The sequence below is a fragment of the Amblyomma maculatum genome, chromosome 11 (genome assembly GCF_055883805.1).
Source record: "Amblyomma maculatum isolate TAMU_Amacu chromosome 11, ASM5588380v1, whole genome shotgun sequence".
NCBI lineage: Eukaryota > Metazoa > Arthropoda > Arachnida > Ixodida > Ixodidae > Amblyomma > Amblyomma maculatum.
Genome location: NC_139354.1, coordinates 22,903,490 through 22,916,321, shown reverse-complemented (window position 1 = coordinate 22,916,321; position 12,832 = coordinate 22,903,490). Strand labels below are relative to the sequence as shown.

Genomic DNA, 12,832 nt, shown 5'->3' with positions numbered 1-12,832 from the left:
ACGCGGCACGAAAAACGAATTATTAATTCGCAATTTTAGATAAAATTGTACGTTCCTCGTAGAACAAGCCGCAGCGTCGCAAACGTCGGGGCATTGCGATTGAATGGCTACCCAGGCTGCATGATTCAGCAAGTGATGAGCCGCCTGTGGAACAGAAAATATTCCAAGTAAAGCATTTATTTCAACTTTTCCTCACAGATACATTGCGAGATATTCCGTTCTCAGAGCCGTACTCGAATGATACGATGACGATGACCGAAGTCTTTCTTGTTGGCGTTACCTTGATGACCATGTTGAAGGAGAATATCGAAGCATCTTGTCGACGTCTTCAATGCAAACCACCCTGCCGAGACTGCCACTGTACAAATTCTTACACCCTAACCCACAGAGACACACATCTATCCCTTGAGGCCGTAACCACCGTACTTAAGGTCTCCTCCATATCCAAGGCCTCCCCCGAATCCGAGTCCACCACTGTAGCCTCCGAGTCCGCTGTGAGCCACGATGGCACCTCCACCGTGAACCTTGTCCACGTGGTGAATAGTTCTGATGACGAAGACAGGTCCGGCGACTGCCCTGGAGAATCCAGGACCGCCGCGCAGTAGCGTCACACTGCTTCCCACGCCAACACCTCCACCGTAGCCGAGGCCATCACCGTAGCCAAGACCACCGCCGTAGCCAAGTCCGTATCCACCTCCGAAGCCTCCCAGTTCACCGGCAAAGGCGGACACAACGATAGCAGATACGAAGAGCGAGATTGCCTGTACAGAAAGAGTAATTTTGTATTCAGAATCAATTTGACAGAAACGCCTGTGAAGATTGAGAAGTATATAAAGCATAATTTACAAAATTATATCCAGTATGTACACATTGTGTTAAGAGCGTTGGTTATAGATAACCCGCCATTATCTTAAACCGCCAATAAACTAGATAGCTGCTGCTTGTTTCGGTGCATTTTGCATTGTTCTATAGTCGGGCAGCCAGATGGCATCATTCTCTCTTGACATATTACGGTTGCTTTCATTTTTTTTGCCCCTGACCTACCAGCTCAAAAGCTGTAATAACGATCACCTCAATTCCTCGTACAAAGCAAAATATGAATATAAAAAATTAAAGACAGAAATGTGTAAGCCATTTAGCTTTTGCAAATATATCTTACATTTCCGACTCTGCACACCTGATTTGCTCTTTATATTTCAAAGCCGCTTAACAGTCTCGTGTTTGGAAGCAGCCCGCAATATTGTAGGCAATCTGACTCGGCTCCTTATTCAATGTTTTATCCGAGTTATTATAATATACAGGGTCAATACATGCTATAGAGAATAGTCTCTGACAGCCGCGCATTTGCTATGTGATCTTTTTAAATCATGCATCCATAAATTACATTATCGTGCACCTGCACCAAACGATTTGCTACACTTCAGCGCAGTTGCATGATCAGTAATGCGCATTATAAGGTTAAGAGTTTCAGTTAAAAGGTGCAAAGGAAAAACATTATACACAGGATGGGAATATGTCCTACGTACTACGTGTAGCTTGTGGTGATGGCCACTTCGATAAAGTTCAGGCAAACTTCGGTTTTGCATTCCAAGTAATTGTAGGAATTGTTAGGTCGCTCACTATTATTTTCCCATTGTGCTTTTCGCGGTGCTGGCAGCGCAGTATTATTTGGATTTCTTTTTTAATTGGCCACGCCAACTGCAGTGTTCTGCAGAGCTATAAACACAGATTCTAGCTGATGACTAAAATATTTGGAGCGGGTTACATTCGTTAGCTCATTTTATTTTTCATTTCTATGAGATTTCAACTTCTTATAAGCTAGGTAAATGTCCTGTCATTTGCAATGCATCAAATGGCGGCACATGAAGAAGAAACACTTTTCTCAGCAATATTCTCTGCAGAATACTTGGATGAGCTTGACCTATACTCAGACGGTGTGCCCAGGTACGTTTTTTGTACACCATCGTAACCCAAGCATACACTTATATTTACTCCAGTTAGGAGAGAAAGATAACGCATACCAGTGTCTTCATGGTGGAGTAGTTGACCGCTGCTTGCTCACGACGTTATGGTGTCTGGCAGTGGGGCAGTGGTTGCTTATATACCTTTATCCTTCCTCAGAATTGTTTTATTGTTAAGCCTTCGTGCAGTATTGGCCAGGGAAAGAGGCCGTTTTCCGCTTTGCGTTCTTAGAGCCGCCGAAGAATTCGGATGGAAATTAACGTACTTTCTTTCTCGCTGAGAACATCGGAGGAGAGATTATAGAGGGCTGCCGCGTACAGGGCGGAGTACGTTACTGGTTGCCTGTTGTGTTGCCTAACGGTCGTCGAGCAGGCTTTCGGTCGCCTCTTGTGTTACTTAACTGACGTTTAGGGACTTGTACTGTTCACCCGCCTGTAAACGACGTACATGGCTCACACACGAGGGAAATATTTATTTTAATTCCGCATAGTTAACGCAATAATGCAGTTAAAGCATAAAAATTCAGTTTTCACCGATAAGTTTCTTTTTCATGATTATTATGCATTCAAGATAGATATAAAACCACCATAGCTTGATAATAGCCATAAGGAAGCAATTAGGACGCCTATAAAGAGGCTTGAAGTGAGGCGAATAACACTTGTCGATCGATGGTAAGCAAAATTGTTGATGCAGGATCAAAATTAAAGATTAGGAAAATAATAATGAAGGAAACAAAGCACAAAATATACCAAATGAAATAATAAATAACTATTGTTTAGGGTATGTGATGCAAAAGAGAAATAACTTCATACCATGCGGAGGAACATGGTAAAAGGATAGAAAATAATATCATGGGAATGAGCCTCATTTGATGCAGTAACGATCTCAGGATATTATTTGTTAAGAAATAACCACAGAGGGATTAAAAGGGGAACAATAAAATGTGAGTGAACCAAGGCTTTGTTTTAAGGGAGTGATCAAATTTTTGTGACACCGTCACTTATGATGACGATGAGCATCAATAAATAGGAAGATGATTAAGATGGTTCGGCAAAATGAAAAACACTTTTGCCTGTACTTTACTGGCTATACCTGCGAAATGGCAGTGCCCATTCACGAATGCTTGCGTGAAAATAGAAAACTTTTTCCCAGGGGTTACACTAGTCTTCAGACGCAGGGCTCATGGCTCGAAATCTCGCTTGTCAAATCATTCCTATCGTGCTGAAACAATTAAAGAAAAATATATGAAATATTTGAGGCAGAATATGGTTCCTTGCAGAAAACATGAACTTTGATAAAGAAATAAGCATAACTTTCGTAATGTAGGCAAAAACGCGGAAAGGGGTGGGGGAGGGGGTTTGGTTGGTTTGTGGAGTTTAACGTTCCAAAGCGACTCAGGCTATGAGACACGCCGTAGTGGAGGACTTCGGAAATTTCGACCACCTGGCGTTCTTTAACGTGCACTGACATCACACAGCACACGGGCGCCTTGCTTTTCGCCGCCATCGAAAAGGTGCCGCCGAGGCCGTTATTTGATCCCGCATCCTTGAGAAGGGGGGGGGGGGGGTTATATTCTTGTTTAGGCCACGAAAGTAATCCCCGGCGAGCTACTTCTTTTCTGTGGCAGTGTGAATTGGAAGGTTCTGTCGGGCTTGTTGGCCAACACGTGCCCTTAACGGATATTTGGAAAGCACACGACGTGCTGCTATGGAGCTAGAGCTCATGCTTTCATTTCCAATCTCACATCATGCACACAAATCTTCGTTTAACTCCAACACGTCTCCTGCCTTTAGCTTTAGCGATATAAAAATTTCTTCATTATCGTTTGTCATGAAATTGTGTTTATTCACGTTAAAAGTAATGAAATTTCAATAAGTTTCAACGTTCCTTGTTCAAAATTGTGTTTTGAAAGGCGCTTAGTCTTTCCCGCCTCCCGTAGTCCTTTCTTCACCACCTACGACTTCAGAGGGTCAGCGCAATGCTGCAGCCTGGCTAGAGCATCGGACTCGCCGTAAAGTGTCAGAAAATGAAGGAAGGTGTGCGGACCCGCTTCATATGACGAGGTCTCTCCAGGAATCTTTTATCATACCCACGCGCAGAGACACATTTTGTGACGCTTTATAACCATTAGTTGAATCCCGCCACAACGAATACCGCCACAACGAAATTTCCGCGACAACGAATAATTTTTTATTCCCCGCGAGTATCCTATAAGAATTAATGGCCTAAATTTCTCTGCACAACGAACCATTTTTGCAGAGCGTTTCCGCTTCAACGAAATATTCGCGTTCAAAATCGAAACCGAAACTAGTTTTATTGGCGAGAAGTCCAAGTCAAATCCAAAGCCACATTAAGCATGAAATCACGTGATTGCAGTTCCGCCATTTTGGCTTTGTGTCGTGGTCGCGTTGTTCACTCGCTGCCTTTCTCTTCGACAACGACGAGTTTTCATCCGCAGGACACGATGGCAACGCAAGTGAAAAAACGCAAAACTCTTTCCTTTGAGCAAAAAGCTCAAATAATCGCCCAAGCAGAAAGCGGAAGGAAGAAAGCGGCAATTGCTGAAGACTTCGGAATTCCTGCAAGTTCGCTGTCAACGATACTAGGCAATAAGGACAGCGTGAGAATGGCACTTGCTTCAGGCACATCCTCGAAACACAAAAAGGTAACGCGGCCCCTCCATGAAGAGTTGGACAAAGCAGTGCATGCGTGGTTTGTGGAAGGACGAGCCAGCAACGTCCCCCTGTCCGGAAGCATCGTCCAGCAGAAAGCCTTGAACTATGCATGCCTACTTGGCATTGATGATTTTAAAGCCAGCATTGGCTGGCTAAACCGTTTCAAGGCCCGCCATAACATCGTTGGAAAAGTGTTGTGCGGCGAGTCAATGTCAGCAGACGTGGACGGAGCAGCTGCTTGGAAGGCGAGTAACATGGCCGGAATTTTAAGCAACTTCGCGCCTGCAGACATTTACAACGCCGACGAGACCGGGCTATTCTACGAGATGATGCCGGCTAGGACGCTCGACTTCAAGGGGCAGCGCTGTCACGGCGGCAAACACAGCAAAAAACGCATCACAGTGCTGCTTTGCACAAACATGGATGGCTCGGACAAGCGTCCGCCGTTAGTCATAGGCAAAAGTGCCAAGCCGCGCTGTTTTAAGGGAACTCGTAGCCTACCTGTGCAGTACAAGGCGAACAACAAGTCATGGATGACCCGCGCTATTTTCACCGAGTGGATGATGGCATTCGACCGCGACATGAAGCGGCAGGGCCGTAAAGTTTGCTTGCTTTTGGACAATTGTTCAGCGCATCACTCCGACGGAGTCAAGCTCACTAACACGGAGCTGAGGTTTTTCCCTCCCAATTGCACGTCTGTCTTACAGCCTCTCGATCAGGGCGTGATTCTTAGCCTGAAGCGCGCTTACCGCGGGAGGTTAATTCAGCAGCTGCTTTTTAACACTGGAACCGGCCGAGACACGAAGGTGGACTTGTACGTGGCACTGCAGATTATGTCTGCTGCCTGGAGCACACTGGGGCGCTCAGTAATTGTGAACTGTTTCAGGCACGCCGGATTTGCCGAAGGTCGACCCGTACACTCTGCTGGCCTAACACCAGGCGTTACAGACGACGACGAAGAGGCGTCACCGGCTCCGGGGATCGCGGCCGCCTGGAAAACGCTGGGAGAAATAGGAACCGTGCCGCCTAATCTCGAGCTCGACGAATACATCGGCGCTGACGCTTGTGTTGTTGTTCACGAAGATGTGAGTGATGAGCAGATCATAAAAGCTGCCCGGAATGATAAGGACTCTTCCGATGAAGAAGACGACGACGTACAGGAAGCGCCGGCTGCGGCAACCGCCGTACAGGTGATGGACGCTTTTGATGTCATCAGGAATTTCGTTGCTGTCCGAGACGACGATGTTGCAATGGGTTTGCTGACCGAGTGCGAAAATCGCGTGACGGCGTTGCTCGCCGTGAAGCGTAAGCAAACCAAGCTTACAGATTTTTGGCATTAAACGCCTTTGCTGCTGCTTGGGCAATTCTTTCTGCATTTCACGTCAAATTTTTGCGATAACGAAGTTCCGCGAGAACGAATTTTTTTTCGTGCACCGTGAATTTCGTTATAGCGGGATTCAACTGTACTGCCATGCTTAAGGTGCTGACGTTCCCTATCAGGAAACGGGTGCTTTACCGACCTTGTGAAGTCCTTGCTGGTGACGATCGAGGCAAGGTCGTAGCTACTGAGCACTGGGTACCCTTATAAAGACAGAAATGTTTTCAGGAACATTTGCAAGACGCAAACAAGATCATGCTAACAAAACACGCGCCGAGGTTCGTGGAGCTGCTCGTCAAGAGAGCGAGAGAGATAGAATCCCAGTATAGTTTCAGCGCAGCGAGACTTGGCATTCCGCCGCGAGGTATCACGGAAACCCTGCATTTCAGGAGTATGATTTCATCCCCTATGTCGTCCGGTAGCGCAGTGTCGTCGCCTGCAGCCCGAAAGACGTCCCTTTATTCTGTAATTACGCTACTTTTCAATATTATTGCCACGAAGCATATGAAGCTTTACCTTTGCTTCCGCACACTCGAGTCATTGAAGCCAGAAAACGGATGTAAAAAAAATCATTCGGCAGCCCCTTAACGTAAAATCGTTTTGCTCTCTTCACCATTGGCGCTGCGTTTTTTCCTAGTGGAGCGGAACTATTAACCCCGCTATCTCTGTTCTAATCACAAGCGCCTAAGAGTTAAAACAGTCCCATACTTTCAAGTTTAGTGGCAACGTTAATCAGGTATGCATAACTACAGCGTGTACAAAAATTCAACCGACTGCATTTTTTTTTCTTTTTCGATAAGTTTCCCATTGACTGGAACCGGCGTCCAGACCACTGCATTCCATCCAATCCTTAATGGGGAATTAACAGAAGCCCTTCGGGAGAAAAACCTGCCGCCATCAAATACCTAACAGCCATCGGCCACAATGACTTGCGTGAAATATTTGAAGAATACAGAAATTGAATTAATTGTAAGCCAACTACTACCTGCAACGACTTATAAGCGGCAAATTAGAAAGAATGAAATGAAAATGAAGCACTTTTCCTCTATTCTTTGAAATGAACGACCATCGAAATAAATTCCCTTAATGTAGCTCAATAGATATTACCGCAAACCATTCAAATCTTTATTTGTTCTTTTTTGGCAGCCGCCGGCTTGCGGCCTTATCACTAATTCTAGCGCACGGGTCGATTCCGTACCCTTTGCCTGTTCATGCTCGTTGTCGCGTGACGCGTCTTTATCATTTTCCTTTGTCACGCAAGATGCGTAGAGATGAAATTACAAAATTCTGGCCGCTCGCATGTGTTGCTACAAAGTTCCAGGTTTTAATAGTCACGATATGAAGCTTTATCTAGATGTTTCTTCGCCGACATTAAAATCAGCCATAATGACGGGGTATTCACCGCGACACAGATACGAAAGAGGGCACCACGGGAACTGCTGATTGCAAAGGGCATTCGTGGATCGACGACCAGCGAGCAAGTTTGTTTCTGTCGTCGCCACCGATTGCTTATTTTTACCACCCATTGGCGCCCCCAGAAAGAGGACAACAACGCCTTCTTCGGACTGGTAACCCCCAACAGTTCCATGCAACAGGAGCCATCAGTCACTGAGCTAGAAGTCCTAACCGATTACCCGGAATACACGACAGCTTCCCCTCCTGCTGTGTTCACGTGTCATTTTCGGTCATTCGTGTTAAGCAATGACATCCTTTTGAAGAATAATTTCACACCCAACGGGACCTAGGTGCATCTTGTAGTGCCTAAAAGCCTCCGGCAGGAAATTTCGCAGGCGTTGCACGATGAGCCAACAGTAGGGCAACTAGGGTTTGCGCGTACGTTGCAGCGAATCGAGAACAACTACTGGCCGCGGTTGTATACCGACGTCTTTCATAACGTGAAAACATGCCGTTAGTGTCAACGACGCAAGACGCCTCTGATCAGATTAGCCGGGCCACTGTTTCTTGATCAACTTTGAATTGAGCACTGCTGATTGCAATCGGCATTCGTAGATTGACGACCGTCGAGCACCCGTGTTGCTATCATCACTGCCGATTGCTTAGAATGTTTAGGTTTTTGTGAGCGCTAGTCAGTCACAATATATGGCTTATTCCAGTGAATTTCAGGCCTCTACATTTGTCCCAATGGCATTGTTACACTACGGGACAACATAAAGGTTCTTTCAAACACAGGAAATTTTCAGACAACTAAAATAGTCCATTGTTCTCGCATTAAAACGCGTGCGGAACCTTAATGATCGTTAGAAATTGTTTTATGTAACACTGCCTATTGAGAACCGCAGTACCTTTGAATTCGTAGGCCCGTGTCTTTCGTAATCCATCTCAAATTTCAGACATACCTACGCACCATCCTCTTTAATATGGTAGGCAGCGGAGAAGGTTCAGAATCAAGAATGAAACACAGGAATATATTGGACCTTCAATTTATTTTTATTCCCTTAAGATTATATCAACGTGGTTGTTGCAGTCAAACCTTCTGAGTCTGATCGTCCCCGGCCATGGCAGCTGCTTTTTCATGGAGGCGAAAAAGGTCCCTTCGCGATGCCTGTGCCGATTAAAGAACCCCAAGCAGTCGAAATTTCTTGAGTCCTCCACTACGATGTCTCTAATAGCCTGAGTCACTTTCAGGTTGAAAACCCTATAACGAAAACCAGACATCTCGAACAATTAGTAAAAGCGAAGATAAAAATACTAGAAACGCTTCAGAAACAAAATGGCAGCGTATGCACAGCTCTCTGAAAAGTCTTCTAATGGCGTTCTTAATTAGGTAAATCTACTAATGACCTTCAAAATAACATATTTGGAAAGCCAACGGCCATCCGGGCGCAGCAGCTGGGGCCACGAAAACACCATTATAGCTATTAACGAAAAAAACAAAACGTATTTTATACAAGATATAACTCGTTTTTCAGCATAAATTGAAAACTACGTGAAATTAAGCCTCAAGGCGCTTCGTGGTAATGCCACGTCCGCTTATGACGTGTTGCGCGAACTATGCCGGCCAATTCGAACTGCAAGCGCTATTTCGCCACGTCATGTTATACACTCTTCTGCTTCACTGCTTTGTACAAGAAAAACTACTGTAAATACTAACTGCGTCTTCTTTACCTTGTAATGTTGTAGTGTCATTCCAATCTTCTGTCACTGAAGGGAAACCTTCTATTTAAGGACGCTGAAGTTGATTTTCCGTGATTGAAACATGGCAGGATTATAAATAAAACAAATTGTAATAATGCTGACTACTTTGTTTTAAATTTTAAGTTGAGGGCTTGGTGGAATGATTAGTTAATTGTTTTCTTTTTTATTCACATTCTGTGAAATACATCTCCCCGAGTACACACTTCAGTTATGCCCGTACATATCTTCCACATCCAGAATAGTTGCTTTTTGGGCTATCGTTGGTGCATATTATCTTGCTTGGCCGTGAGACCAATGCAAGTACGGCGACGGGCACAGCGATATTTTCTCTCTGTCTCCGTCGTCGTTATTTTCGTACACTGTTCGCGCTGCTGCATAAGGTTACTCAATCGGTTCCTGCCGGCCTTACGGCGAGCAAAATTTCGAGCTGCTTTAGCCTCATTTCCTGTCACATCTTTCTTCGATGTACCCCGCCTTGGGTTAGAGCCTGGTGCGTAGCCAGCTATAGCAATGTGGACTGACGCTCTTAGCCAACGCGGCTGAGAGCGGTACAGGTGGCTAAGGACGAAGTGAACGTAACGACAGCGGCGAAAACGCTAAAAGAAGTAGATTCTCGGCCACGGAGCATCAACAAGGTGAAAGCAAGAAGACGCCTACTCGCGAGCACCTCACATGACGGCAGCTGAAGTGACTTGCCGCGGTCCTTCTAACAGTACTGTCTTCTGGAAGACATTGCTCCGAGACATCAACCGCCCTCCCCCCCCCGATGAGGAGCATCGCCAGCGGCGGGATTGGAACATTTAGGACAAGTGCTCGCGTCGTTTCTTCAAAAGGGCACATCAAAATTTCACCTGGTGGTTGTGATGAAGCCCAAGCCTCCCTAAATGATCTACTTATTATGTGAGAGAGAGACGAAGTGCACGAGGGAACCAGGAAAAGATTTTTTATTGTGTAGTACGCCAAGTTGCGAAGTGTGGAGCGGAGGTCAAAAGGGTGGCAAGTTTCGGAGGCATTCGGATTCGATGACTGCATTTGTTAGAGCGCCTGGTCGTCTCGAGCCAATGTCTAGTGCGTCTTCTTGCGCGAAATCACGTGAAAACGTTTCGTTTGTCGTATAATGGGAGCGCAGGACAATCGCAGGTCCTGTCATTCGTCTATCTCTTATGACCTCGTCCTCGACGCCATATTTTGTGTGATTCATGAACCGATTTGCCCGAACGACAGTTCTTGAAAGTATTCCTGCAACGCTCCCGAGTGTTTCTAGCGCATATACTGTGTCCATCTGGCGGCGCTTTTTGTTGAGCACACTACCAACACAATGCATTGGAGCTGATCACATCAGATGATCAAGAGCTTCGTCACGACATCGGAGATGGCCGCTACACGCCCACAGTGCTCCGAGAAACCAAATATTCAATACAGGCTTCAGAAACGTGTATTGCACTTGCACTTTTCACGTAGACTAGCACTGGAGCCCAAATAGCAATTAAACCAGCACCAGCCTATCAATGCACGACCTGCGCTTGTTGTCGGGAAGCGGACGTAACGGTCATGAGGGCCTGCAGAACGTGAGTCCTACTTTGCAGCCGGGCGGTTTCATTATGGGGTGTGGAGTCCGTGATGGAGTTTAGTATAAACCTTTGCGCTCTTAAAGGAAGCATCCGCACAGTCGATACCACTAATTTACACTTGCACACTTTGATAGCGCCACGAAAATTATTTTACGTGGACGTCTCAGGTTAGGCTAAACCGTCCTTCACATTATTAAAGCGATCAAAGAGTTATTTGCAGCATGACGTAGATGGTTCGTTTTGAGAGACTAGAAATAAGCGGCACAGTTTCACCTGCAATGTTCATGTAGCCCACGCTCCGTTTGCTCCGGAATAAACATCAATATTGGGAGAAAGGGGCAAACCATCGATTTTTTATGACAAAAAGTGCTCAAGCACTTATCTATTTTCTGGAAACTGACATAAAAGCACGCACAATTTAAACGCCCCATCCGAAATCTATAAAATATAGTACATGTCAACCAGTGCAGCCCAGCTTTAGCTGTACGAAAGCCATTGCTAGCTGGGTGGAGAGGAGAAGAAAAACTGTATTCGAGGCCAGCATTCAAGGCCATTGTATCAAGGTCCGTGGTAAACAGCGTTTGCACAACAAAAGCCTGTTATTAATTGGCTGAGACGAAGTCAACGCATTCCTGCAGGAAGTTTAGGGAGGGAGCAAGAGAAACAAGGGTGAGTAGCGGCAGAGATATGATAGTGCATATAAGTGCTCTCTAACAGCGAGGAATGCGAGATAAGGTGCGCCGTTATTTTTCAGATATAGAATGTGGTAAAGAAAGCCCGCCATTTTCGCGGATAATATCGTTGCCCCGTTTTTAGCTAGCAATGTTTTTCAGTAAGGCGAGGCGTTCTTCCTTGTGTTATAAAATCTATTTGCCAAATTTATGCTCACCTCGCTCAGTTAATTGCGCAAAACACGCGAATACCCGCAGGCTAAAATGTATTGTGTCCGCATGAACACTTGCCTAATCTTTCGCGTGCAGCAGATGTACTCATTATAAAAATGCTTCTTGACGCTGTTCGGAAATTTATTAGGAAACAACCGTGACCCAGAAAAGTCGGATTCACGACCCCTTCCCCAAAAGACCAGAGTTCAGGTGGGATATCATATTAGGATTCATTATGATGTGGCATAATGTGACATGGTGGGGTATGGCATGATATTGAGTGGTATGGTAAGGCAAGTATGGAAGGGAATGGTGTAGTATATGGGGTTAAACTTCATAAATCTACACCGGCAAAATATAAGCAGCGTCATAGTGAAAGGGTATGGTAATTTCCATAAAGTAGGGGACTTTAACGTGCAATGATAGGACATGTTGCACAGCTAGTCGTTACTGTCTTTCACTTAAACATAAACGCGTTCACCATGGTCTGGGTCAGTCCCACTTTCATGGGCTTAGAAACTTAGTGCAATATCGACTTGGCTAACGCAAAAGAGACCTATTATTATTTCGCCATTTCAGATTCATTTGTACTTCGTTGATCGAAAAAGCATGAACTTGCAAACTTCGGCTCGATGAAACTAGGTGGCTACCAAGGCTGCAGGATTCTGCAAGTGGTGCAGGCGCGTACGACAAGTAGAAGCGGCCATGTATACGCCAGCACCCGGGGCCTCATGGTATGTGTGACCTATTGCTCGTTACTTTCATCTCATTCTTACGTCATGCCGACGTAACTCCACATAAATATATATTCGATTATTATATTACGCATAACAAATCCGTGTGACGTTCTCCTCCCCTCTCTCATTATCAGTGGCAACTGCCTTTGCATTTCCTGAAAGGTAGAAGCCTAGGCTGAGAACTTCCTTCAACAGTCCTTAATCGATTCTTTGTACAGCAGAAAAAAGTCGAAGTAAACCATTTATTTAAATTTTTTCTTGCGGACAGATTGCAAGAAAGGCTTTTCTTCTGACCAGCCGCAGGTAGATGATACGATGACAATGACGAAAGCCAATTCTCTTTCTGGTTGACGTGGTTATCAGCTTCATGGAAAATATTGCAGACTCTTGTCGACGTCTTCAATTGAAAACACACTGCCCATACTGCCACAGCACAAATTCTTGCACCCTAACATACAGACACACACAC

General features: G+C 45.3%; 1 protein-coding gene across 1 annotated transcript; it reads right to left on the bottom strand.

The window, feature by feature from the left end:
* Window positions 1–398: 398 nt before the first annotated feature.
* Window positions 399–6,556, bottom strand: LOC146173122 (uncharacterized). The gene is made up of 3 exons (XM_084585137.1): window positions 6,532–6,556; window positions 6,158–6,218; window positions 399–810 (listed from the first exon to the last, which is right to left on the bottom strand). Exons 1-3 carry the CDS (start codon window positions 6,554–6,556, stop codon window positions 399–401), a joined length of 498 nt encoding a protein of 165 aa, XP_084441263.1.
* Window positions 6,557–12,832: the final 6,276 nt, after the last annotated feature.